This window comes from Nyctibius grandis, chromosome 9 (genome assembly GCF_013368605.1).
Source record: "Nyctibius grandis isolate bNycGra1 chromosome 9, bNycGra1.pri, whole genome shotgun sequence".
Taxonomy (NCBI): Eukaryota; Metazoa; Chordata; class Aves; order Nyctibiiformes; family Nyctibiidae; genus Nyctibius; species Nyctibius grandis.
Window position 1 is genome coordinate 41,213,562 of NC_090666.1, and position 26,530 is coordinate 41,240,091.

General features: G+C 42.7%; 3 protein-coding genes across 12 annotated transcripts in view; 2 read left to right on the forward strand and 1 right to left on the reverse strand.

Moving 5' to 3' along the window:
* ACVR2A (activin A receptor type 2A) overlaps window positions 1–7,290 on the forward strand; it is a 65,543-nt gene extending 58,253 nt beyond the window's left edge. The window contains exons 9-11 of the mRNA XM_068407579.1: window positions 971–1,109; window positions 2,914–3,044; window positions 4,078–7,290. Of these exons, the coding sequence (XP_068263680.1) occupies window positions 971–1,109; window positions 2,914–3,044; window positions 4,078–4,272 (465 nt within the window). The 3' untranslated portion in view covers window positions 4,273–7,290. The remainder of the gene's footprint in view (window positions 1–970; window positions 1,110–2,913; window positions 3,045–4,077) is intronic.
* An 872-nt stretch (window positions 7,291–8,162) lies between these two features.
* ORC4 (origin recognition complex subunit 4) lies at window positions 8,163–26,070 on the reverse strand. 3 transcript variants are annotated; one of them, XM_068408309.1, is made up of 14 exons: window positions 25,987–26,070; window positions 23,709–23,780; window positions 21,938–22,014; window positions 20,370–20,460; window positions 18,273–18,348; window positions 17,797–17,882; window positions 15,866–15,914; window positions 15,408–15,559; window positions 13,469–13,642; window positions 13,063–13,149; window positions 9,405–9,513; window positions 8,765–8,860; window positions 8,614–8,681; window positions 8,163–8,475 (listed from the first exon to the last, which is right to left on the reverse strand). In XM_068408309.1, exons 2-14 carry the CDS (start codon window positions 23,778–23,780, stop codon window positions 8,287–8,289), a joined length of 1,326 nt encoding a protein of 441 aa, XP_068264410.1. In that variant the 5' UTR covers window positions 25,987–26,070; the 3' UTR covers window positions 8,163–8,286. The 3 variants fall into 3 exon arrangements, with proteins under 3 accessions (XP_068264410.1, XP_068264409.1, XP_068264411.1); XM_068408308.1 differs by lacking the exon at window positions 25,987–26,070 and adding an exon at window positions 25,296–25,372; XM_068408310.1 differs by lacking the exon at window positions 25,987–26,070 and adding an exon at window positions 24,096–24,711.
* The window catches only part of MBD5 (methyl-CpG binding domain protein 5), a 146,845-nt gene continuing 146,167 nt past the window's right edge, over window positions 25,853–26,530 (forward strand). For all 8 annotated transcript variants that reach the window (XM_068408298.1, XM_068408305.1, XM_068408306.1 and 5 more), the window contains exon 1: window positions 25,853–26,048. The gene's annotated coding sequence lies outside the window, so the exon portion shown is untranslated. The remainder of the gene's footprint in view (window positions 26,049–26,530) is intronic.

The window sequence follows — 26,530 nt, forward strand, 5'->3', positions numbered from 1 at the left end:
AGAGATGCTCCAGCCCTCTGACCGTCTTTGTAGCCCTTCACTGGACTCTCTCCAGTAATTCCTGGTCTTTCTTGAACTGGGGGGCCCAGAACTGGACACAGTTACTCCAGATGTGACCTCACCAGGGCTGTGTAGAGGGGCAGGAGAACCTCCCTTGACCTGTTGGCCACACTCTTCCTAATGCACCCCCTTACAATAAGATTACAGAACTCCAGTAACCCCGCCTGAGAGAAACATGGCTGTTACCGTGAGGGTTAAATGGCGGAGCAGATCTTGTCCAGACACCACGTGAGTTCGGATTGATTCAGGTGACATAACTTCATCATTGACTGTGGTCAGACAGAATGGCTGTCCCCAAGTTGTCATTTAACAGCCAGTTTTGTGTAAGGGATGTCATAACGTCCTCAGTATAAGCTGCACTTTGGTACCTAGTTTTCCCTTGATACCTTTATTACGGCTCCTGTCGTGGGGAGAAACATCAGCATGTTTCACATCCTTATGTGAAACTGGAATAAATCTTTTGACGTGAAAAAAATAAGAATAGTGGAAGAAAATCATAGAATAGTTTGGGCTGGAAGGGACCTTTAAAGGTCATCTAGTCCAGCCCCCCTGCAGCGAGCAGGGACATCTTCAGCCAGACCAACTAGATGAAATGAGGAATGTCAGTGATAAATACATTGATTGTGATGCAAATACGTTATTTTAAAATATACTCATATTTTCCTGCTTCATAAGTATGTTATGCCAAGTCTATATGATTGTTTCTAATTCCTCTTACCTACTACTGGATATAAGAATACCAGAAACTCCCAGGGCTTAGTCCTAAGCAAGGATAACCGTGGTGATTCTTAATCTTTGACAAAAAATAGTACTGGTCTACAGAGGTGTTCGAATCAGCACCAGCCAGAGTGGTAATTGTGGTCATGTTGATTCTCAGTGTACAAATTTCTCTGCTTTCCTGTCTTCCCAGGTTGGTACACGAAGGTATATGGCTCCTGAGGTACTAGAAGGTGCTATAAACTTCCAAAGGGATGCGTTTTTGAGGATAGACATGTATGCCATGGGATTGGTCCTCTGGGAACTGGCATCCCGCTGCACTGCCTCAGACGGTAAGCAACGTACTTGATCTATGGAAATATTTCATGTCATTTGTGAGAGGTGTATTTAAAGCAAGAAATTAGAAGGTAAATGACACATATGGAATGAAATTTAATAAGGGTGGTTGTCATGTGGGGAAATCAAGGAAATGCCAACGGTGTGTAGTCACTTTATAATTTAGTCTCTTTGGTATTTGCCATCCCAGGTACAAGTTTTCTGATACACAGATACCTGTTGCACTTCTCCTGGTGGTGGTAAGGCAGAGGGAGAATTACTGGGGAACTCCTAATGAGTGTGTTTGATTTCTCCAAGTCCAGCCTGACAGTCTCAGTGCCAGTCAGTTTATCTTAAAAGTATCCCTTCTGTTCATAAACAAAAGCTCAGATGAGGTTAACCTTGGTAACAAAGAGATCCCACCAGACCCCGCTGAGAAACTGGTGTCTTCTGCTGTACACCGTCACCTCTGAACCATGACCTGTCTTTTAGGTGCATAAACACTTATCGACGTCAGAGATCTGCTCCCGACATAGCAAGGGAACACAAGGCCAAAAGACATGAAGAATTTCCATAGGTCAACATATATTTTAGTACAAAGAGCATTGATGCAGTTAATAGTTTTCTAGCTGCTTACAGGCGTGTGCAGGACACGCCTTGGCCCTTCCTGAACCATGGTGACCTGCTCGTCAGAGCGTCAGGAAGCCAGGTGTCCCCAGAGAGACTGAAAAGTCCATTTCTGGGTTAGCCCCAGGTGCCAGAAACTGTGCTGTGTAAGTTCAGTGCCTCCCTGCCCTCTCCTCCTCTTCCTCACTAACATAACGCTAGTTCAGCTCACAGAGGTGTCAGAATTCCTGACTAATTGTTGACAGCTTAGAGATTGAACAGACAGTAATGCCTGAGAACTGAGCAGCCAATGCTTCGTTAGCTGTGGGCCCATCACAGTTGTCTTCCTCATAAAGCAAACCGCTGGATCCAATTTTTAAGCTATCAAGAAGAGATCAGATCCCCTGTTTCAAGGATGGATACTGCTCTTAAATGTTGTAAATGGAGATCTTTTTTGGTGTCCAGAATGTCAGAATTAATCAAGAACAAGACAAAGGACATGGCTCAAAAATATTTGGGAGAAAGTTGCATTTTCAGTAGTCTTTTTTCTGTACTGAAAACACTACAGTGTTTTTCTGCTTCAGACATTCCTCACAGAGTAGAAGCCACGGGGGAGATTTTACCCTTTTAAAAATGTTAAGCTGTTTACTAACAGGATCGACACAATCTTGCCCAGGTCTCTGAGGCAGCCCCGAGTTCTGTACTGATTTTTCATGCCTCGGTGTAAAACACACGTACCTACACCTTACTCAGTGTGTTGTAGGTCTCTCTGGCAGGTGTGGTTACTATTCCAGAAAGTAACGAGCCATCAGCCTCCCTCAATCACAGCTTGTGCAGCTCCACAGTCACGGCTGCTGCTTTGCTTTCTGCAAATACGTGGTGGGTTTTTGTTCCAGAAGGTGCCTGGCCCGTTTCACTGAGCCTCATCTGTACCATGTCGTTCATTTCTTCTATCTGCCCCTTCCTCCTTTGAGGACTTTGATCCAAGAGCACAAAATCTGTATTACAATAAGTGTCTCAGCTACAGCTACGCAGTCTGGAGTTGCCCAAAGCTTGTCCCTCTGATTCTGTTAAGGACGTGTATTACACAGCCTTCAGCATTGAGTACTTTCGTCCTGGGCTGTAGGACATCTCCAAGATAGCAGGCTTGTCTTGTTTTTCTCCCCCTTTTTTTAAAGCAAAATTGGTGGCTTAACTTCTTCTTTTTACCTCTAGGCCCAGTCGATGAGTACATGTTGCCGTTTGAAGAAGAGATTGGCCAGCATCCCTCCCTTGAAGACATGCAGGAAGTTGTAGTTCATAAAAAGAAGAGACCTGTTTTAAGAGAGTGTTGGCAAAAACATTCTGTAAGTAGTTATGCAACCAAGTGCTTCCAAGTTGGGTCACGATTTGAATTTCAAATGTTGATAATCCTGGGTTGTGTTCATAACAGTGTCTTCCAGGAAGAATTTAATATTCTAGTAAGAATTAAATGGACTGTAAACTGATGTTCTTAATCTTAAAATATTCTCTCTCATCTTGAGTGATTTGAAAGGAGAAGAGGCTCAGAGGTGACCTTAGTGCAGTCTACAACTACCTGAAGGGAGGTTGTAGCGCAGTGGGAGTCGGCCTCTTCTCCCAGGCAACTAGCGATAGGACAAGAGGACACAGCCTCAAGCTTGGCCAGGGGAGGTTCAGGTTGGACATCAGGAAGCATTTCTGCTCAGCAAGGGTCATTAGCCATTGGAAGGGGCTGCCCAGGGAGGTGGTGGAGTCACCATCTCTGGAGGGGTTTAAGAAAAGCCTGGACATGGCACTTAGTGCCCTGGTCTAGTTGACATGGTGGTGTCAGGGCAACGGTTGGACTCGATGATCCCAGAGGGCTCTTCCAACCTGATTGATTCTGTGAATGATTTTTTTCACTTTTTTGGTGAAAGAAGAGATTCTTGAGTTACTTTTGCATGCAGATATTAAAAATATATTTAAGAAATAATAGTCTTGATTTACTACAGGAATGCTACAAGCTGAATGTGATGACATAGGGTAAGCAGGGTGGTGTGAGAAGTTTCTGGGATCAGTTAGGGGTGATTAGACCTTTTAAAATCCCACCCTGACTTTACCAGCAGACAACATCTATGTTGTAGTTTCACCACGGTGAAAAGGATTTGCTCGCTCTTGTGTAGATTGTTTAAAAAGCACAAAATAAATGAGACCTGAGGCCCCGTACGACACGCTGGGTTTTGAACCAAGCATGGCCCAGGGTTTGAGAGGAGGGTTAAAATTCAGCAGGTGGACCTTAAACTGGGATTTGCTAATAGAACTGCTGGGTGACCCCACCTTGGGAAATCCTGCTGCTAACTCCGCGTACCGCTGTGTGTCCTGGGCTGTGCTTGCTCGCAGGGAATGGCGATGCTCTGTGAGACCATCGAGGAGTGCTGGGATCACGACGCGGAAGCCAGGCTGTCGGCGGGTTGCGTAGAAGAACGGATCATTCAGATGCAAAAATTAACTAACATTATAACGACAGAGGACATCGTGACTGTGGTCACCATGGTGACAAACGTTGACTTTCCTCCCAAAGAATCCAGTCTATGATAGTTGCACTGGGCACGCGGCTGACGGCCGGGACTCTTCACTGGAGCTGCTACGCCGAGGGGACGGCGCACGGCGTTACTGGGGGCTGGGGGGACAGACAGTAAGGCTCTGCGAAGGGCACCACGAGGTGGTTCTCCTGCGTGTCCCCCTTCCTCCTCCCCAACGTGGAGCCGTGAGACTTTTTGCATTCCCTGCTTACACCTGGACACGTGACTGCGAAACGATAACGTGCCGCTAAGGAACTGAAATGAAGAACATGGACCTGTACTGGCTAATCAAGCGTTTTAAAAACTGACATCAGATTTCTTAATACCCGTCAGAAGAGACTAATTCCTTAAATGAACTACTGTTATTTTTTTTAAATCAAAACATTTCATTTCAGATTTAAAAAAAAAAAAGGGTAACTCGTTTTTATTGCATTTGCTGTTGTTTATAAAAATGACTATTGTAATGCCAATATGACACAGCTTGTGAATGTTTAGTGTGCTGCTGTTCCGTGTACATAGACACAAGTAATCAGTGGGATAGAGCAAAGAGGCTTCCAAGTATTACGTAACCTCCCTCAACAAGGTATACCTCAGTTCCACCTCCGCTAAATTATGAGATTGACAACACTAACGAAATTTGAATAATGAATTGATCCGTGTTTTGTAAATGATGTATTTCAAATTCACTGTGTTATTTAAGAAGGGTAAGCTATGCTTCATGCCAACAGTAAATGGCCATTCCTAAAGCAGTGTTTTTAGCCTTTTCTTGTACTAGCTTGTTGTGTATAAAAAAAAAAAAGTGCTGTTTATTGAAACAAAATTTTCCTTCCTGTTTTAGTTTAAAGCTTTTCTCTTACCTCCATTTCCCGGAATCTCTCCTACGTTTATTTAACTGAATACTATTTAGGTTTGCTGTGTCTGAGGAAGATTTGAAAACTTAAGCATGACTTTTTTATTTTAAATTTTCTGTGAGCTGTGACACTGGAAAGCTCTGAATTCTTGTTCTTTTTTTAAAAAAGTCTTTTTTTCCTATTTATGTTTGTGAGAAGGTCTGCCGAGCCTGTGTTCTGTTTCACTAAACAGTAAGCAGTGGGGTCTGTGTCACTGTTTCAGGATCACCTCAGGAAGCTCAGTTACCCCCCAGTTCCTTCCTCTCTGCTTTGAGATTTGCAACTTCACTTAAAGCTTGGTGCCATCTTCTCCGAGTCCTACTCCCTGTCTGTGATACAGAGGGTTACCCTGGAACTGTACAGAAAATTCTAGCCCCAGGTTTCAGATGATAAATGCTTACAAATTTCAGGGATGATTTAGTTACGCTCACAACTTAAAATATGCAATGACTCGTTAGAGGTAACAAATCCCAAAAAAATGAGGGAAAAACCTTGAACTTGCTTTCCCAACTCCACCATTCTGCTCGAGTTCAGGAAGTCCTGCCTTACATTCAAATTACAAGGTGACTGGGAGGTAGGTGCCAAAGTGCTTCTCAGAAGTACTGTTTCCCTGCATTCATTTGACCCTTTGCATGAACTTGAGTAAAACAGATTGTGTAAACCTCTAGAGGAGGGAACAGGCACGAGCTGGTAGCGTGTGGTGTCTTTCAGCACTGCTGGGTTTGCTTTACACCTCAGAGAAGCTTTCACCGTTGCAGTTAGGAGCTGACTGTGGATGTTAGCTGGAGAACTGCTCTGTACTCCCAGTTCCACATGGACATGAACTTCATCTCTGTGAACAATAGGAGACAGGACAGATAAACAAGAGAGGGGGCAGCACGCTCTTGGCACGAGGGGATGAAAGGTCTAATGTACCACCCAGTGCTGTCTTGCTGTTCCTCACTTGCACGCCTGAGGGTCTGGGTAGCCAGAAGGCCCCTGCTCTGAAGGGTCCTTGGTACTGTGGGGTGCACCGCAGTGGTGGTCAGCTTGGCTCTAGACAGAAATGTAGATTGTGGCCACTTCTTTGGTTGACACTTTGATTTTGCTTCCGTTGTTAATCCAGGGACATGACTTTATGCACACAGCAGGACGTGAAGGTAGCTGCTGAGTTCTGAACAAATACGAATCCATTTGTACTTCACTGAAGACCTCTGTGCTCCCAATGACTTTTAATCCCTTTACTAGCAAAAATGGAGTAAATACAGATGGTTTCATAATCCGTTATTCAAGAGCTGATGCAAAACTTGGTGATATAAAACATGGATCATGTGTGTGTTCCCCTTTAGACTGCAGCTAGTGCGGGGCGCTCACCTTGCCCTTTACTTCCACTGAGGGCCAGCCTGCCCTCCCCAGGATGGGCCAGGAGCCCTCCTTGGCCTTGCCAACACCACTTTTTACGTTGTGTTGGAGGGCGAGGGGTTTCTGTGTCACACGCTGCGTGACTTTGTCCTTACACCTACACGTACCGCAGGATCAGAGCAGAGTCCGTGCCTTGGGGCTGTTGAACTAGCGCTGGCCCTGGTGGGGGTGGTCTGAAAGCCCGTGTAGTTCTCGAATGCCAGCTTGGGGTGTGCTGACTAAGACGGAACCAGAGGGTAGTAAGTTTCCTGTTCACATTTGCCAGAAGCAGCAGGGTTACCAGTTTGCTTTTTCCAGCCTCTCTTTTTTAACCCCTTTCCTTTCACCAGGACACTTGGTACAAACCGCAGAAAGCTGCAATACACGGTCACGGGCAAAACGATTCAAGTAGCATCCTTGATGGAACATCATTTACCTCAGATACTCAACCAGCAGTACTTCTCTTTTATTTTTTTTTTTTCATTTTATTTTTTTTTAATGCTGTTTCAGTCCATATACTATCCGTTACCTCTCCAGATTTTGGTAAGCAATTATTTGAACTTTACTCTTTGTATTTGTCAGTGTTTTGGGCACAGGTTGTTGTACTACTGTCAAAAGGTACTTGCTGTTTTTCTGCGAGTACTAAAAACAAACCAACCCCCCCCCCCAATAAAGTGATTGTTAAATATTGTACAAATACAAATGTATACTTTCTCCCCTCTTCCCCCACAAAGATAAAATAAAAAATGTGACTACTCTGACTTGCATCTGCCTTTGTTCAGCCTTTCCACAGCACTGCTCTGCTCCTCAAGCTGCCCAGTTGTGCAGACAGTATCTTCAAGGAAGCAGCAAAGAGAGCAAAATAAATAACCTTTGACTGAAAAGAACAGCTCCTGCGTGAAAGCAAAGGACAGAGGGCCCAAGCGTGAACAAACTGCACTGACTTTCTTCAGCTTTTTGACAGACAAGCCCCTGGGCCACTAAAAATGTGCATTAAATTGTATAAGCTTTAAGGTAAGAGTGAGCTAACTGACTTACTCTGTTGGAGAGAGAGAAGCCACCAGCCCTGCTGCATCCTCCTCTCTGAAACGTAACAGAATCACAGAATCAACCAGGTTGGAAGAAACCTCAGGGATCATCGAGTCCAACGGGAGGGTTCAAGTTCAGCACGTCCTTGTACACCCCCCTGCCACAAGACTGTGGGACCAAACCCCTGGGAACGCTTACCTGGAAAGGAGCACACTTCCCATCTAGAGTGAACTGGACACGAGGGGGCTGTACCCCTTCACCAGCTGAAGCTGGCAGTGATCAGGGGTTCAAGTAAGTAAAGGTCAAGTCAGATCTGAGAAGCAGTACACCAAGTCTGAGCTTTAAACTGCATTAGAGATGGATGCAGAACTTACAGCGTGAGGCCCACAGCCGTCCCGGAACCAGTCTCTGAAGCAGCCTTAGTCCGAGACTGAGAAACTCCAAAGCACTTTGGTTCCTACGAAGCGGAAATGGGGTGTGAGACGAAACGTTAGCACTGAGCCAAGCTAAACTGCCAGAGGATTTAAGTTCATCAAAGTCATGGGCGATGGAAGACAACAGCAGTGTAGTGCTCCTTAAAAAAAAACAAACTCAGTAAGGAAAGCAAGCTGCTTCCACAAATTTATTAATCTGAACACCCTACTCCGGGTAAACAATACATCTTTGGGAGTTTACAGTCAACTCCAAAAGTTTTGAGGTGAAAAGCAATACCGTAAGGTCCCCAAAGCTCACAGCCAGCTGAGGGAGGAGGCTGCCCACTGCTTAACGTCTGTCGGGCAGTTCGGATACACCTGCAAAGCGTCCATGATCTGGTTGTTGTCCAGCAGCAGTTTCATTAAGAGGTACTCTCTCTGAGCACGTACAGGTGGCCTTTCGATGGGTTTTACTAGTTCCAGCTGTAGTAAATGTTCAAATGCCTGAAAACAAAAAGAAAAAAAAATGAGGAACTGGAAGATGACATCATTGTGGGTTGCACATGACTACTCAAATGTGGGCACAAGAGAAAAACACAACATCTAAATACTCTACAATAAAAAATAACATTTCAGGCTCACCTTCATGACAACGGGCTTTTCGAAGTTGTACATGCAGTGCGCCTTCCTTTGTATGAACTTCTGGAATTCTGTGTCAGTAACAGGAAAAAAAATAGTTACTTAAGGGAAAGTAAGTGATTTAGTGGATGTAAAGTTCATGCATTTCTCTCACCGTTGTAAACCATCTGGAAGTTAAAGGGTTCTCCTTCATAAACATCATTTAAGTGTTTCATAGCTATAATTAGGCAGATTTCCAGGACAGACAAACCTAGAGGGAAAGACAAGAGCTCTAAATATTTCTCTTAAGCATATCAGAAACGCGAGCAGTTCACGTACTATTTTTATTCCTCTATTTTTATATGCTGTCGGCCTCTCCTATTTGTGTTATGTATCTTCCTAATATAAAAAAAATCAAAACTGGAGAGACTAGGTGAGGGAACGTTTGTTTTCCAGATATTTGAAGCAAGAATGTTAAGAAATGGGCTGCTTCCATCAAAAAGCAAGAAATTCAAGTATAAAGAAAAACCATCACTGCAGATTGTACAGCACGAGACACAATTTTTAGCAGCAGCAAGACAATCTCTGTGCTACTCTACAGCGTGTCATGAAATGAGAGTTTGAAGAGGTTACTCGCTGTTCAAAGCTAAAGAAGTGATACAGCAAATGAGCTCCATGGTACTAAGGAGTCTGAGAATCACAGGGCCAAGCCAAACCAAAGCCTGTAAAATCCCCTCCATCAGGATAATTTCAGGGAGGACTTGATAACATTCCACACTCATAAGAAACGTCTGGGGGGAAAAGCTGAGCTTTACCGTGTACAATATTTGCTCTGGAGTCCGCTCTGCACTGCTTGCTTGCTTCGTGAAGATCTGACACAGTGATAAGTGGGTGATACACGGTAATGTTACTTACAGCAAGCATCTAAAAATAAAGCAGAAGATGTTTTCCATGTAATTACTAATTACCAGACATACTTTCTACTTGGAGATGGAAGGCAGAAGAACACATTTCCCCTGGAGTCACCTACTGGAAACAGTAATGAATAAACCCTACACACAGTAGGCTCATACTGAAAACCTTGTAAATAGCTGGTAGCTACAACTACATCTTGCCAGGAAGGTTTTCCAGGCTTAAAAATTTAAAGTCTCCTCACTAGAGGAGATAATGACTTCATCAGATTAGCACACTTCAGTGATCGCTATAAGAATGACTTACAACTATTTTAGACACACCTTTGTACACAGAGCTACAGCGCACTCACGCCACTGGACGTGCTAAGAAAGGGTCTGAAGGCACCTCTCCCTTTACAGAATACACGTCACCCCTGCAGAACCTTTGCTACAGTCTCACCTAGCTGCAATTTGAATCTTTAACAATCTTCCACTACCTGTCACAGCGAGAAGTTCTGAACAAATGTAAGAAAGCCATCGTTAACTGACCTCTTCCAAAGCTACTGATTATCCACAAGCCTTTGTCCAGCAGCAGGCACACTGCAGTGACCTTCACTTGCTCTTTAGGGCTTTAAGTATCTGCCTTGTAGATACTTTGCAGTGTAATATCATCAACAAAAAAATGGCTTTTAGTGACTACGTCCCAACCTTTGCAGGTCTGTGTTATTTAAAACTATTTATTCCATCCGTTTAATTGAGGTCACTCACGGAGAACATCCAATGCTACCTCCTACCAGCAGTCTTCTCCAGTCCTCCTCCTCTCCTTACAGATGTCAAAGGAACAGCCTCAAAAAGCTGCATGATCATTCAGACTTCAAAGGTACGGAATGAGGTGTTAATACTAGAAAGGCTAAAGGGGATTTGGGTAGGAAAGGAGGGGAGGGGTGAAGAAACAACAGCCCCAAGTCACTAACAGACAGGCAAAATGGAAAGAAGCGGTATCACTTGTAAGTCACTGCCCCTCTGCTTCAGGGCTGGTGAAACCTGTGAGTAACAAGTAGCTGCACCGAACAGGGCCTGGAGCACCGGGCATCCCCTGGTTCAAACAGCTGACTGCATGAAGTCACCCACATGAGAAAAACGATGGGGAAAGAGCATTCCCCAAAAGCAAAACTAGATTTTACCAGCTCAGTTATGAGCTATCTCGTTCTTCCTACATGAGAAATTACTTATTTTACTTTGCTAAAAAACTTGCTCAATTCTTCCAAGCTTTTCAAGGTTTTGCACAATGCCAGTTCGGGCACTGCAACACGAAACAGATACTGAGTTTCCATTGAAAATTCAGGTGTTCACCTGACAATGCAAAGTGACAGGGAGCACTAAATGTCATTTAAAAGTAGTTGGTCATTCAAAACAAGTCCTTGCTACCAAAAAGCGGGTAACTAGCAAGAGTAGCTCCAATTCTCACCACCACCACACTGCCCATACAAAGCTTCTCTCACCAACTCAAATGGCAGACCCCTACAGATTTTCAAAGTTTAGGAAAAATTCATCCTGCAGGGCAATTAATCCATGCTTCAGCTAATACAAGAGAGTTACAGAAGCGCTAGAATCTGTATTATGTACTTTTGTGAGCAAGATGACTTCGCAGAGTAAAAAAGCCCCTTTCTAAAGGAAAAAATCAGAACAGCTGAAGAAAACAATTAGGAAGGTCAGCCTCAGCTCTGACACCCCTCGGAGCTCCAAGTGAGGCTAGCTGATAGCCATCAGCTCTTTTTCTGGCAGCCATTCAAGCCACAGGGACAGAACTGGGTGCCGCTAAACTAGAAATAATCTGCAATCTTGTAACGAACTCAAGTCAACAGAGGACTACCAAAAAGAGGACTCTGATCATGCTCTGTGTTTCAGAACGAGAGCAGGAAGTCTGTGATCTAGATTTCAGAGCAGCTATAAACTCAGGGTTGGGAAAAGCTGTCAGCACTAGAGTCCAAGAACAGCCCACCACAGAGCTGAAGGTTAAAATCTGAATACTTGCACAACACAAGATAAGCAGGTACGTTTAGTGGGCTTTTCACACCGACAGCAGCACAGAGATATTTTAAGATGGTTAAATAAGTGTTACTCATCTTCTGTAACGAATGTTATTGCATTCATATTAACTGTGTTACAAAACAGGAGGGAGACAATTTAAAAAAAAGAGACCTTCCAAGAGAGCCTAACCACGTGTTAAGCTTAAGCTCATTTGTCGTGACAGGAGGAAGTTCCCTGTCAGCATTCCCTCCTACTTACTGAATACAGACGTCTTCTCTCAGAGCTAACAGGGAGGCAGCAGTCTCATTTCTCTTCCTTCTCTCCCCTACGGTAACTGGGAAAGGTTGAAGCTACCAAGTAAAATTCTGAAAGCTTCCTTAGGCCCTTGATGCCAGACAACACAGTCAATCGGAAGATCAGAATTAACTTCCACCTCTGTATTTCTAGGGATTAGTAGCCTCAAGCTTGCAGCACCTCAAGATTTAAAAGATTGAGATCACATTTCCTGGACTAGCGTCACAGTAATGGACAAATTCAGGACAGCATCTGGGCTACTTGAATTGCTCCACATATGAAACCAGGTCTGGAAAACAAAGCAGTGCCTAGTCATACAGTTCCTGAAGTGATTTTATCTGATACTCTGCATAAGAAGAAACTGGAAGTGATAAAAGAAAACAAAAGCATTTCCTCTGTGTGAATAACAAGCCTGTAGATACATGGGAACTCTCTTACTGAAGAGATATCCAGGAGCAACTAGTCCATGAACACAAGTAATCTGTGCTTAGGAGCATCGTAGCAAGAGCAATGGTTTAGGAAGAAGGAAAGGAAAGAGATGACAACACCACATATTTTACTCTAAGTGACAGTTACTCCCAATGCAGCAACGTGTGCTTTGATGTCAAAAGTGCATACACCTACAGAGCGAGTTGTTCAAGAGCAGCTCAAGAAACAGGTGAGGATTGGCCAGGAACACAGATGAACCCTAACAGCGTCAGGAGGAGGACAAAGTGGAGAGCCCAAGATGGTGCAAGGATACAGTAACAGACCATCATAAAACAATGGCACCAAAATTCATTGATCTTTGAAGACAGACATTGATGAAGAGAAGCAGCTTTAGTGACAGATTCAGTGAAAGAGGAGGATGGGGGAATATTTGGCTGCAACAACAGACTTAAAGGTAGAAAAACTAGGTTTTAGTACAAGCAGTTTTCAAGATTCACCAGCAACCAAAAAGAATGTCAGAAATGAAAGAACATTTTGAAAGCATTTCACCTACAGTTTTGCTTTATAAACGGAAAGACTTGGCAAAAGTTATTTTAAATACCAAAAACCCACCACCACTTTAATTAAACAGCACACCCTCACGAGGTAACTGCTACAGAAACTGGAACTGCTCAGATTCCTTGATGATGGACTGATAAAGCATGCAAGAAGCCAGGACTGTCAAAAGCCCGCTCAATAAAAAGATGTTTCGAGAAAAGCTCAGATAACTGGCTGGAAAAACGCAAGTGTTGTTTACAGATTATTATATACATATCCAAACACATACCAAGAGCAAATGAAGTGAGCGCAGATCTTTGGTGTAGTGAAAAAGGTTCTGCAGCATGTCTTGCACAGTTTTATCCTCTGAGAGATGCTAAAATAAAATTAAGGGATATTTTAATCACCTCAGCAAATCATTTCACACTTACCTGAAAAAATAAGTTAGCTAAATTTCAGAAAAAGCTCAGCTTACCCTTCACAACACAATTCTTCATGTCTAGCCTTAACTTTCTGGTCTTTTTTTGTAACACTGAACAATTTTATCTTCAAATTCAATAGGCAAAGATTCTCTATCACAATTTGATTTATTCCATATCAAACAGTGAAAGGACATACTAATCTTAGCTAAATGCTTTACACATATAAACTGGTCTTACTTCAGAAGTTTTATTAAAACCAAGAGCTTTAAATACCTGAACATTATTATTCCATTTTTGTGCAAAAGACTCATTAGGAAACTCAGCAGGAAGAGAAAGCTGTTCCTTGAATATCCTCATGTATTGTTTAAAATCAAAGGAATTCATCACATATATCTGTCGGTGAGAGAACCTTGATTTCACTCTCTTCTCCAAGAGCTCCAGGATATCCTTGTTAAAAAAGAGTAAAAATAATAATTAAAAAAAAAGTAGACACATTTAGTGCAGTCTTTGCTACAGTAAAAACTACAAGAGAAAACACCAAAGTAAATTGTGTTAAAAAAAAGAATTGTTAAATTCTCAGGCTTAAAATGTTCTAACAAGACCTTTGCTAATTATTATAATTGATGTGTCTTGAAATGCCTAACAACTAGCCATCTACCCAAACCATGTGATACACTACATCACACACGATAATTAGTTGCTAGGATACTCAGCAAAATTTCTCCATAGATTATGTAAATATTTCAGTTACTTAAGTCTGCATGCGAGATGTTTCAGCCTCTCATGGCTCTAGACAAGTTGTCTGTTTAGTAGCTACGTAGGTTGGCAGCTGTCATGTCACATGCCTTTTGTCAGACTGAAAGAATCCAGCTTAAAAAAAAACAAACCACTTAAGAGCCAACATTTATCTTCAGAGATTGTCACACAGAACTAAGCAAGTCTGCCATCAAGTTGTGGGCTGAAGAGAAGAGCTAAAAGCTTACTTCTCTCATGGCATCAGAACCAAGCTGGGGGATTCATCCGTTTAGAGAAACCCAGTGCTACTCCCCTACCTTATACTGGGACAGAATGATTACACTCCTAGTCTCTAGGAATTGGGGGAGGGCCTTTTTTAAGGGTTTGTTGTGTGTTGGTTTTGGTGGTTTTACTTGCACTAAAAAAAGCTTTAAGAATACAGAAATTCCTCACCGAAAAGAGTAAACAGAGCCAACAGTGCAAAATATAAAGACCCTGTCGATACAGAAGTCACATGCAACAGGGACCAGTGGTTTAAAAAAAACATGAAGCAACAGCTATCACCACAAGCATGATACAGCCTCTGAAGACTCTACCTTAATTACATCCAAAAGCAGAGCAATATGGGGTTCTAAATAATGGGTGATGAGGACACTAGAGTCAGGACAGTAATGAAGCAAAATAAAAGATTTTATTTACTAAATCAACTATTAACTTCCAGAAATTTGCTCAGCTAAGTACCACCTAAACCCAATCAACCTGAGATTCAGGCTTCAAATGAAAGATTTTAATTCTTCTTCTTGTCATAACCCAGCTATCTTCACCACCAATCCAGTTTACTGAGAAAAACAGTATAATTTTGATGAAGTATCAGCTTCCATAGTGTTAGGAAGTAATTATTTCACAGTATACACACATAACCTGTCCACAGTTTCCTACAATGTCATTGTAAGAATCACAGCAACTTTAACATGGATCCTAAATCCACTAATTTTATAGCAAAAGTGCCCTACTGAAGTGTTTGCTTAAAAAAAAATCGCTTGTCCTCAGAACAATGATTTAAACACTGTGGGATAATACAAGTCTGCTCTTACCAACTGCTGACCAAGAAACTGGAATGCCCAGGAGCCTCTACAAAGAGCAAATGACAGTATAATATAAAACAGCCACATGGATAAATATGGCTCTTCTGCAGTAATACAGGACAAGAGCCTTCTGTCTCCTACAAAATGTAAACCTGCTCCTCTAGCAGTAAAATGAAGGCTTTGCTGTTTTTTGGCCAAAGTCTGCTCTCAGAGCAAATTGTTATTTTTATATGTGTGTCCCCAACTCAAAACTCAGAAAAATGGATAATTGAGAAAAGTCTCTTAGTAAATTAAGTAAGGTTCCAGGAGAAGAGAAGAGAAAACATTCCAACTAAGACAAAAGTCTCTTTAAACCAGCTAAAAACTTTGAACAAGAAAGGACAATTTCTTACCTGTCTACATGTAAGTCCGATAACTGTTACTGGAGTCTGTGCTGACTGGGATATATCAAAGAGGTTATAGAGCAGCGTCTGATTCTTGTGATGAACAAACAAGTCAAACTCATCCAGTATAAACAAGACTGGACAACTGCTAGTTCGATCTCCTGAGAGAGCAATTTTAAAAGTTAGTAGAGTAACATAATCATCAGACTTCTGTCTCTACAGCTTTCACAGTTTCTGGTATTAACAATTTACATATTTACTTTAGCTTTTCAATAAGCCCTCATTTCACATGTGTACTGCTACAATAGTAAAGGAAAAATACACTAAAAAATTGGTTTTGTAGTATACACATTCTTAGGCTAGATTTCTTCATATCACTTGTACAAGCAAATGAAGAAACATGCATACACTAATCCAAGTGACAAACACACACACACTGTATCAGAACAGGGGCTACTAGTGTTTACCTTTCCTTAAAGCTTCAAGAAGGAACGCAAGATTTTCAGCAAAACTGCCCTACACAGAGAAGAAAAAAGTTTCACAGGACATTTTCAATTCTCAGAATTGTGTAACTACAGTTCAGGCATGTAATGAAGCCCATTTCCTTCCAAAACCCTGCTTTCAAGACCAGTGCATATTTGAAATTGTACAATGTTACTTCATGTTGTATAATCATAACCTCTTCAGGACAAGAAAACTGATAGTTAGTGCTACATTGATCCACTTTTTTTCAGTCTGAAAACCCCAAACTAATTGCCTCAGACAGGCAAAACTTAGTCATCAGAAGAATGTCTACAATAAGCTGAATTTACAAGTAGTATTATCTTTCCTTAAACAGCCATTGCATACTCATTTTCCATCTACACACATGCAAAAACTGCCACCTAACGTGTTCCACTGAGAATGATCAGTATGCAGTTTTTTAATTCGCCACCTTATTAGATAGAGGAAAGCATCAAACATTCATGACAGAAAACCATGAATTGCTACGACCATCCTGCTTCAGTTACACCCACATTTACACACTCTGAAGCACACAAGTTGTGAGATGGGAAAAACCTATAACTGAAGACCACAAGCCCTACCAAAGAAGGCAGAGAAGCCGATTTACTCTCTGAAGGTGAGTTGCAGAAGCTAAGAAAAGTTTCTATGGACAAAAGTAAGGACATTCCTGCAAATCAGTCTGTTTCCGTGCCTGTGTGCAACCGAAGGGCTTAGATGGCTAAGAGTTTACAGTAGTACTCCACAATAACTTAATGGGGAAAATTAGAGGAGAATTAAGCATATTTAAATCCAGTTTTGTCTCCAGCATTTTTGGTAGTGGAACTGGGGACCTTGAAAGGCTGTTCTGGTTCTCTGTTGAAAAGACAACTCATTCAAACGGCTATGCTGAAATTAAATATTTGCTATTTCCTTTTATCACTGCAGCTGTTATTTGGGAGAATTTTAGCTCACTACCAGAAAGGGTTTTCCATTCTCTGTATCTAAAATCATCTGAGCTAAGTAAGAAACCAAAGCAGAGCCTAAGGAGCAAGCATTTCCAAAAGATAATAAAGCCTAATAACTACAATCTGCACTTCATCTTGTATTCCACCCTGCCTCTGACCTAGTTCTCTGGTTTCTCTTACGTAGTAACATCTTCTCTCTTTAGCTTTCCAAATGCAACTGATGAAAATAAACCTCATCTATTGAGATTTCACCTTCCTCCCCTTTCATAATTCCGCTGTAGCCACTTGGATCGGTATTACACATGACTCATATGAACTCTGCCAATCTCAAAGGCCCTATCTGGGAGCAAAGGAGGAGATGATGCTCACAGGACCTGCTGTCATACCAGAAGACAGTCTCTCAAGAACACCCACTGAAAAACAGGCAACAACCAGGGTAGCTCAGATCACCAGCCCGAGTTATTTCACACTCAAATGAGTGAAATTTATCTGAAGCGCTTCAGTTATTCTCTTTATTACTGACTTTAGTACTAATGTAAATGAGCTGCTTATCTGTGGGAGAAGGTCAATAGAAGCAAATATTTTAACAGAAATTCTACGCAAAATGAAAGGCTCTAAGAAGCCTGGATAGATTTTCCTATGAATTAGAAAATGTTGCAGATATACTAAAGATACTGCTTTTTGGCTGATTAACTTGCTTACTCTTTATCTTGAAACGTTAAAGGTGATGTTTCCAAAATACTCCACCCCTCTGAATGCTTAATGTTTGTTTCATTTACAGGCTTGAAGTAAATTTTGAGAGAGCCTTTCCATTCTGCCTCCTTCTCTAAGTCAAAGTTGCTGATAAACTCTCAAAACCCATTCGGTCTCAACCAGCTGCATCCTATAAAGCTAGTTTTCCAGGCAAGGATTTTTCAGCACGATAAGAATATAATAAAGTTGATACTTACAAAAACTTTATCCCCAACCACATTTTCCAGGTGCAACTGTCTGGTGATCTCCTTCAGGGCCACTTTATCATTAGTCTGCAGAAGCCCTGAAAGAAAGATTTTTTCATGAAGAACTGGCGGTTCTTCTTCACTCCAAGAGGCCATGTCTATAGCCACTAGAAACTTAGCCAGAAGCTTCTCTCCATTTCCAAGCTTTTCAAACATTATTACACATAGAAAATTACTGTCGAGTATTAAGTTACTTAAAACAATTCATTCACAACTGAACTTATTTTTAATATTTTGAAGAATCATTAAAAGCACACAAGTTGTCTCCATATAGAGAGACACAAAGAAAGGCGTTTTGGACCTCGCAGACAAATGTGTCCATAAATCAAGGCTAGATTACAGCTGCTGAAACCAAAATTTTTGTTCAGTATGTACAACATATAACAACTGAATATAACAAAACGTTTCAATAATGCTGTATTACTTGCCATTCAGATGAACTTCCAAGAGGTTTTCTCTAGCTTGTTTCATTTGTCTGAGCTCTCTTAAGACATGATTTAATAACTAGGAGAAAAAAGACATAATTTTTTTACAAGAAGATTAATGTATTAATCATAAGTGTACAAATGGATATTATCAGATAGGAAGCAGTATGTGCAGTTTCATTAGACAATGTTTTTGAATATTTTCAAGACTAAAATACTAAAATGTCAACTTCACATTCACTGTCATGACTGTAGCAATTACATTTGTTCATTCTGCCAAATTATCAGGGAAAGAAATTAACTCCAGTATTTTAGTCACTAGATTTTTGGGGTAATATCTAGGGCTTTCACCTTTATCAAAAAACACTTTTAAGAGTTTGAGATGTGACAGAATTTGTCTCTTAAGTTAGTATAGTATTCGGCTTCATTAGATGCTGTAGAACAAAAATCTTTGCTTTGAATCTTTAAAGATACTATGCTTATTCTTTTCATCTTAAAGTTAGGACGTATGAGACAAAATTCAATTGCACATAATTACATCAACTACTGCTTATAAAACTTAGAGGTCCCAAATTTACAGCCCATCAAGAACTTGTGTTTGGTAAAAGTCATAAGGAATTTTTATCAAAATACGTATAAGGAAATTCATTCATTCATTCACTTGCTGCTACTTTGCTTTTGTTTCATCAGCTGAGAATTTGCAGCTGCCATCTGTGTGTATGTATACATACATATATACTTAGACACACACATACAATTTTCTTATCTCCAGCAGTCTTTTTTGAGAACTAACATCTTTCACTTGATGTAGAATAAGAAAATCATTCATTTCTCATACATGATATTGCAACGGTTGGACTCAATGGTCCCAGAGATCTCTTCCAACCTGATTGGTTCTGTGATTCTCTGATTTGCTTGCTTATATTCTGGCAGGAAGGATCACAAATTTTCATCTTCACTATCCTTATGTAAAAGGTTTGGAAGAAAATTTAAAACTTCAATTAAATAATAACAATACTTTGAGCTTTGGTGACTGGGGGGCATGTGGTGTTTGAGGGATCGTTCTGTTGTGGGATTTTTTAAAACTTTCCCATTTACTCCAGTTTGCTTGCAGTATACAGCTCATCATGCTTTCCTATTGACATTGTCTTTAGCAGCAGATACAGTTAGACTCCTGCTACAGGTGCCAACATTTACTATATGGATACTTGGAACAAAAAAGCTTATTCCCTTGGCTTCTCAAGTTTATGCCCAATAAGCAGATGCCATCCATTCTGGCTAGCCCCTCATCAAACAATCTCAGTTGTACCATGAAAGTCTACCTTGCAAACACAAGAAAATCTAAAAACTATTTTCTACACTATGAGAGTGCTCGCTGCTTACTTACAAATCTGTAAATCTAAGAAAGGAAAAATAAACTGCAGTCCAAGACTAGCAGGCAGCACACAGGTGGAAGAACCCTTATTTCCCACTGCTTTATCAACCCTTCCCCACCCCACAGTATTGTGGCAATTATCCTTCTGCTGAAGCATCACAGCTAACAGAAGAAGGTAACAACACTGTTTCTGAAATGCAAAACAAGAAAGCTGTCAACAAATTGGCAGAGTGATTGGTGTCAGCTGTATCATGGATATGTTCACCATCTATTAATTGATTTCTATTCCACTGTGTTTAACAGCTTGAAGGCCACTTGCTTTAGCACTTGGGAAGACTTCCGAAGTAATTTTTGTCATTTTTCAACCTTGAATACTTTTTTCAGTAACAGCCAACCTATTTATCACACTATATACTCATGTAAACATAAAAGAGTTAAGTGTTTGCATAATATTAAAGCATATAATACTTAAGTTAGATGTCATCCCTTCACATGCCTCAGCTAAAAAGAGTTCCTTCAAAATACAAAATTTACACTTGTAAACTAGAACGACTATACAATATTCTACCTCCTAGCAATTTAGGTAACAATATTGTCTGGCACATTTAAAGTAGGATTAAGATACCTGATCATTCTCTACATATAAACAGCTACGTGGAAATCCACCCCTTAGTCTACCTCATACTTAATTTAACCTTGTATCAACTTTTAACACATGTTTATACCGCAGTCTTTCCTGATCCTCGGGGTCCAATAATGAGGGCAGAATTACTTTCTCCATGAACTGTAGTTCGTCTCAGCAGTTCCAGCAGATGTCTGTGTTGACAACAGCAACAGGTTAAAAACTTCAAACCACAAAACACTCACTGAAACTACAGAAAATTCAAAGAATCTTTAGAATATAAGAGAAAACTTGATACATTTCAACTTGCTCTCAGAGCCAACACTCAGGGCATGCAAAATGTAATACAATAAAGTACAAAGGCTGAGTGATTAGATCTCTTAAAATATTTTAAAATATTAAAACATACAGAAGTCAGGAGTATCACTAATTCATAAAGTTCTATAATTCTCCCCCATGAAAGGACAGACACCCATAATTATTTCTTTCTTTCAAAAAAAAAAAGAAGATTGCTTTCTGTGATACCACTATAGTTCATGAAAAAGGAAGACTGGCAAACACATTGAAGGAAAAACCTGACACCAGTAAAAAATTAATAATCCAGTGCAATATATTCATTTGGACAATCTTGATAATACTGATTAGATGCTAAATTTAGGCATTCAAAGTTTGTGAATGGTAACAGCAATACTGAACTTCAAGTTCATATTTTATTCCCACCCAAAAGAAGAAACAAAGAAAAACTCTAAATTATCTTCATCTAGTACCACATTTAAAGTACTTACAAAAACTACTGACACTTCCAATTCTCAAATGTTTACAAACACACACATTTAATATGCTTTTTTTTTTTTACTTAGAATATTGACATCATGCAATCGCTTCTAAAGGAGTAATGGAGTCATGATGGAACAGCTGTAGCAAATGCACACGGTTTTGTTCACTATTTGAGAGCCCTGATATATCTGGGGAAAGAAAAATCAAGAGTTGGGAAGTTCATAGTGTTTTCTCTCCAGTATAATTCACCAACAGTGGCATATGAAGTAAAAGACAGTCTGTAAACTGTTTATCAGAATTCCAATATAAAGGTGGGGGCTTGTTTTGTAGAATACTAACACCGTAGAAATAAATTTTCTCACAACAACAATAAACATGTCTATGTGAGCTCTGCACATCTATTACAGTCCCTTCTTCCTAACTTTAACCTCCACACCTGGATGACCCTGGGTCTCTCCTTCAAGAAACATGATATTGGCATCCAAGGTTTAAGATTTACTTTTAACACAGCTTACCAATAAACAGGAGAAAATCTGAAGTAAAAACACAGATTCACAACAAGAGAATTTAATTTTTTGCCTGGTCAGGTCATTAAACATACCCTTAGAATATGCACTAAAAGTATCTTTCAGGCTCAAAAAAGTGTTTCAGGAATTACAGATTTGAAACAAGGACAAAAAATCCAAAACTCAGAGCCTGACAAAACAGCAAGCAACAGCTGTATAAAAACTCTTAAAATCTGAGGCAAACAATTTTTAGAAGCATTGCACTGCATGTCATTTAAGCCCATATAATTTAGAAAAACAGAGGTAGCAGAAAATTCTGACTTCACCTGATTATTTTTCTACTGTGGTTAAAGTGGAAATTACTTCGTATTTGGGTCTGCTCACTCACCTGTACTGATACTCAATCCCAAACAGTTTTCCAGTAGCACAATGGTGACAGAATCTTTCACGTAAAATGTTTTGCACCTACGACACAAGACAGAAAGAATGCTTGGTGCTTCAAACACCAGAATGTGCCAATAACGTAATTACTGCAAGAAAAGAACAGTAAAATGAGCATGTTTCCGTGGTGTTACAAACACCCTGTAACATGTAAATTTTAATTGTCGTCAGTGATACAGGGGTCTTGAAAGAATAAAGTTGCAGTACGCAGAATATTGAACAGACTCTTGTGGTAAAGAAAAAATTCAATGATAGGAACGTGTCTTTGGTCCCTTCTGCTACAGTTTCTTTCCTTCACCCCCAAAGGGATGTCATACTTGTCACCAAAATTACGTCAGTAGTTCATCTAATTCGTAGTTCTAACTTACTGTGTAACAGAGGCAAGAAAACACTTACCAGCTGACTTAAAAAATAACCCACTTAGTTATCCCCCCAAACCCTCAGTGAATACACTTTTTGCACCACTCCACAACATTGCAGCCTACCACCTTCCAACATTAGAAAGCATCAAATTTACAGTTTCAGAGAATCACAGAACAGTTTGGGTTGGAATGGACTTTAAACATCATCTAGTTCCAACCCCCCCTGCCATTGGCAGGGAAACCTTCCTTTTTCATTTCTGCTGAATCCTAAGAAACCATGAAAGAGTGCAGGGTTCTATCCCAGGTAAATATATACCAAGGCAATACTGTACTGCAAATGTTTTGTGTTTCTCTCACCTTAGGCAGTAGTTACTCATTCACGCATGTTTCAGCTGATAAGATACTATTCTGAGGTACATTACTAACAGGCTTTTAGTATCTTGAAAATTCATCTTCTGCTAACACTTCGCTAATGCTTAATTTATAATGGAATTATCACCACCAGCTCTAGGTGTTTGGTTTAAAAATAAATGCACGTGGTTGCACCTTTACGAAGTACTCCTCAGCAAGTCCAAATAATGGATAGAAGAACAATAAAAATCTATTTTGCTGATAACTCCACTTTATGAAAGGAATTCTTTTTTAATATATGAGCTTGTACACCTGATTTTTCAGTTACTTGTTCTTCCACTAAAGTCTTACTGATTTAATTTCCAGATTTATTCTGTTTTAATGAACAGTCTGCATTGTCCATCCACAAGTAAAAAGGTTTTCCCCTATAGAGGGATTTTATAGGTAATTAAAGGAAAGATATCAAAATACAAGAAATCACTGAACCAGAGGTAATTCACTGCAAGGTGCAGTTTCTAAGTAGCCACTTTGAGAACATGGTAGAATAAAGCTGAAAAAAAAAAAACCTGAAAACTGATTCAGCAGCTGCTGTCCTACCTAACCTAGGCTGTTAAAAAAAAAGTGCCCAAGATTCTGATTCACCTTCACTGGAAGATAAAGAATCTGATTAGATAAAAATAGATTTATGCAAATCTGTTGCCACAAACGGCTGTAAAAGCACAAGACCATCCTTTACCATTTTTATTAAGTCTCCAGAAAGATCATGACTATAACACTTGAAGCAAGCAAACATCAGGTGAGAAGTGGAAATAAATACAGAACACAAACACAAAACAAATACAGAACATAAACACAAAACCCATTTACAGCCCTAGAAATTACACCAAGTATCTGTACATGCCTTTTTCACTGGTCCAGTAAAAACCTATAGAATGACACGGATGTCAGAGGATGGAAAAGTTTCATAACTTATAAACCAAATCAGCTAATAAAGATGTTACTAACCTGGGAAATGCATTCGCCTTTTGCTCCACTGCTCTCCTTCAACTTACGTTTACTCATCGCAGAAGTTTTCATCTTTAAATAAGAAAGAGAACGTAAGTTATACTAAATTACTCTGTTTTCCAAATAATTGTTAGTCAGAAACTCTACTTAGATGTTAGAAAACTAAATTTAGTACAGCAAACATAGACAGCTGGTTATTTATAAGAACTTAAGCTGTAATGAGCATCGTTTCTTAACTGATAAAGACGTAGTAGTTCACCTTAGTATTAACAAAAAAGACGATTGAAGCATTTTTAGTTCATTTCTGATTAGATGAAATCCATGTTTGCAAACAACTTCTTAACAGCACCTGCTTTAGGATGCTTTTCAACGCAATACCAACAGTACCTAATGCACTGATATGAAAGTTTGTCTTCAAGTTTTCTTCCAAGTTTTTCTAGCAAGTTCTTAACGGCAATGACGACATTCTCAAGTCTGGGAATGACATGCCAAGTTCCACTGCGACACCACAGCCACACAAGCTGACCTCACACAGAACCAGGAGCAGCACAGCTCACCATTTACACTTCAGATACGTTATTGGGAACGACCAAATTGACACTCTTCAAGTAACAAAGAGACATTCGTACACCTTCTCCTCCGACCAACCACCAAGCGCAATCTGTTCATTTTAACTGTCTTTTAAGATAGTTTGAAACAATATATTTACGTTTCTGCAGCTGGAACAATGTACAGGCACATGGCAACATGTTAAGTCATGACAATTAAGTTTTTAAAGGAACAACTGTCTATCCATGTTTATACTGGTGCAGCTCGTAACAACCACCACAGTGCCTCTCTAGGTAAGCAGCAGGAGTAAAAACCAATTTTCCTTCTTTGTGCTAACAGAAACCTTCCAAGAGTTGCTCTGCAGCACTTTATGCTTATTTTAACACATCCAGTTCCCTCTTCTCCCAGTTTTCCTCCTTCTACTGTAAGGCCAGCATCGTTCAGTCCCCTGGCACAGCAGCTGTGCCTGCAAAAGACAAGGCTGGCTGCTAAAAAAATACAGGAATAAAGTAGAGTCTCTACAGAAGCAGGTGCAAAAGAGCACAAGGCACAAAAACACAAGGCTGGAGAAGCTGAACCAAAGCCGTTAGGTTAATTAAACCGGACTGCAACAACAACAAGCCCACCGGAGGAGCAGCACGCCCGTTCCCGTTTTTTATCCGGGGCTCATAAAGTTACACCGCAGCATCGCAGCCATGAAGTGCCGCCCGCAGCCGCCGCTTCCAGCTGAACCGCCCACCCCCAAACCTCCACGGCCGCGCCGATCCCAGGGGCAGACGCCGCTCCCGCCTCACCCCCCGCGGCTCTGCGGCCTCCAGAGGCCTCCCGGGGGGGGCGGCCCGGAGACGCCGGCCTACAGCCGCGGGCCAGCGGCAACCGCTACCCGCCTCGCACGCCAAGCCCCCGGGGACCCGCGGCGCTGCCAGAGCGCGGGGGAAGGGCGGGGGGGGCACATCCTCCCCTCTCGGCACCTGGAGCGTCCGGCTGAGGCGGCGAGAGGCCCGGCCTGGCCTGCCCCACCGCCCGCCGCCCCCTCACCTGAGGCAGCGGCAACCGCCACCCTCACGCCGCGCGCGCGCCCCCGCCCAGCTGCCGCGCTCCCGGCGGCCCCCGCGCCGCCCGCCCCCCTCACGTGACCGCGGGCTTTCCCCGCCCGCCCCCGCCCCTCAGCCCAGCCCCCCCCTCACTTCCGCCCCGGCCCTCCCGCCACTTCCTTCCGCCCCGCCGCCCGATCTCCTTCCGGGTGCGCGCGGCGCGCGCGGCCCTGTGGGAAGGCCCGTCCCTCCCCCTGCCCCCCCCCCGCGGCCTCCCCAGCTCCCCCGGGGCGCATGCGCAGTGGCGGCCTCCCCTCTTCCTCCCCGGCAGCGCCGGAGCCCCAGCAGCCGGAGCAGCGGCAGCAGCTGATGATGAGGAGCGCGGGGGGGGGCGGGGGGGCCCGTTATTTATACCGTTAAAGGGACAGGGCGCTAATTGCTCTCGGCATCGGCGCGGGGGCGGGGGGCCGGTGCCAGGCGCTCCGAGTTTCTACCCCCCCCCCCCCAGCCCCACCGGAGGAGCCCAGGGAGTTTCTTCCTTCCCCCCCCCCCCCCCCCCCCCGCTTCTCCCCGCGGCTGTCGGCGGAGGGAGAGCGAAGCCGAGAGGCGGCCCCGGCGGGAGGCACCTCGGCGGGGGAGCGGCAGGCAGTTGGGCAGCCCCCACCCCCCGCGCTCCCCTCCTCCCCCTTTATTACCCTTTGTGTGCGTCTCCGCCTGCGCCGCTCCGGGGCCGGCCGGGCGCCGGGGGGCCGCTGAGGTGAGTGCGGGGCGGCGGCGGGGCGGGGGGGAGCGGTGGCGGCAGCGGCGGGGCCGCCCGCTTGTTTACCTCAGGGAGGGAGCGGGAGGGGGGGCCCGGCGCTCGGCCGCGCTGGGCCGCGGGCGGCGGGGAGGGGGCGCCGGGCGCCCGCCTGTCACTTTCTGCCCCTTCTCAGCGCCGGGGGTCCCCCCCCCACACCCCGCCCCGCACGGTCCTGCCGGAGCTTTGTTGTCGCCGGGGCGCGGGTGATGCTCCGGCCCCGGCCGCCCTCCTCTCCCCGTCGCCCCGGGGGCTGTTGCTTCAGGCCCCCCACTCCCACCCCGGGCCGGGGGGGGTAATGCCGGCGGCGGCGGCCCTCGGCTGAAGGCGCGGTGTTGTGAGGAAAGTTCGGGGCGGCTGCGGTGGGTGCTGAGCCCCGGCTCGTCCCGAAAGTGTTGTTTTCCTCGCCGCAGCGGGGATTCGGGGGCTGAGATAACGGAGGG

Excerpts from the sequence above, each read along its gene's own strand:
- ORC4 (XM_068408309.1), bottom strand. The coding sequence starts at position 23,780 with ATGAAAACTTCTGCGATGAGTAAACGTAAGTTGAAGGAGAGCAGTGGA. Across the intron at positions 22,015-23,708 it reads AAGGCGAATGCATTTCCCAG|GTGCAAAACATTTTACGTGA; the intron begins GTTAGTAACATC and ends CTTGTGTCGTAG. Across the intron at positions 17,883-18,272 it reads CTTGGAAGTTCATCTGAATG|GGCTTCTGCAGACTAATGAT; the intron begins GCAAGTAATACA and ends TCTTTCTTTCAG.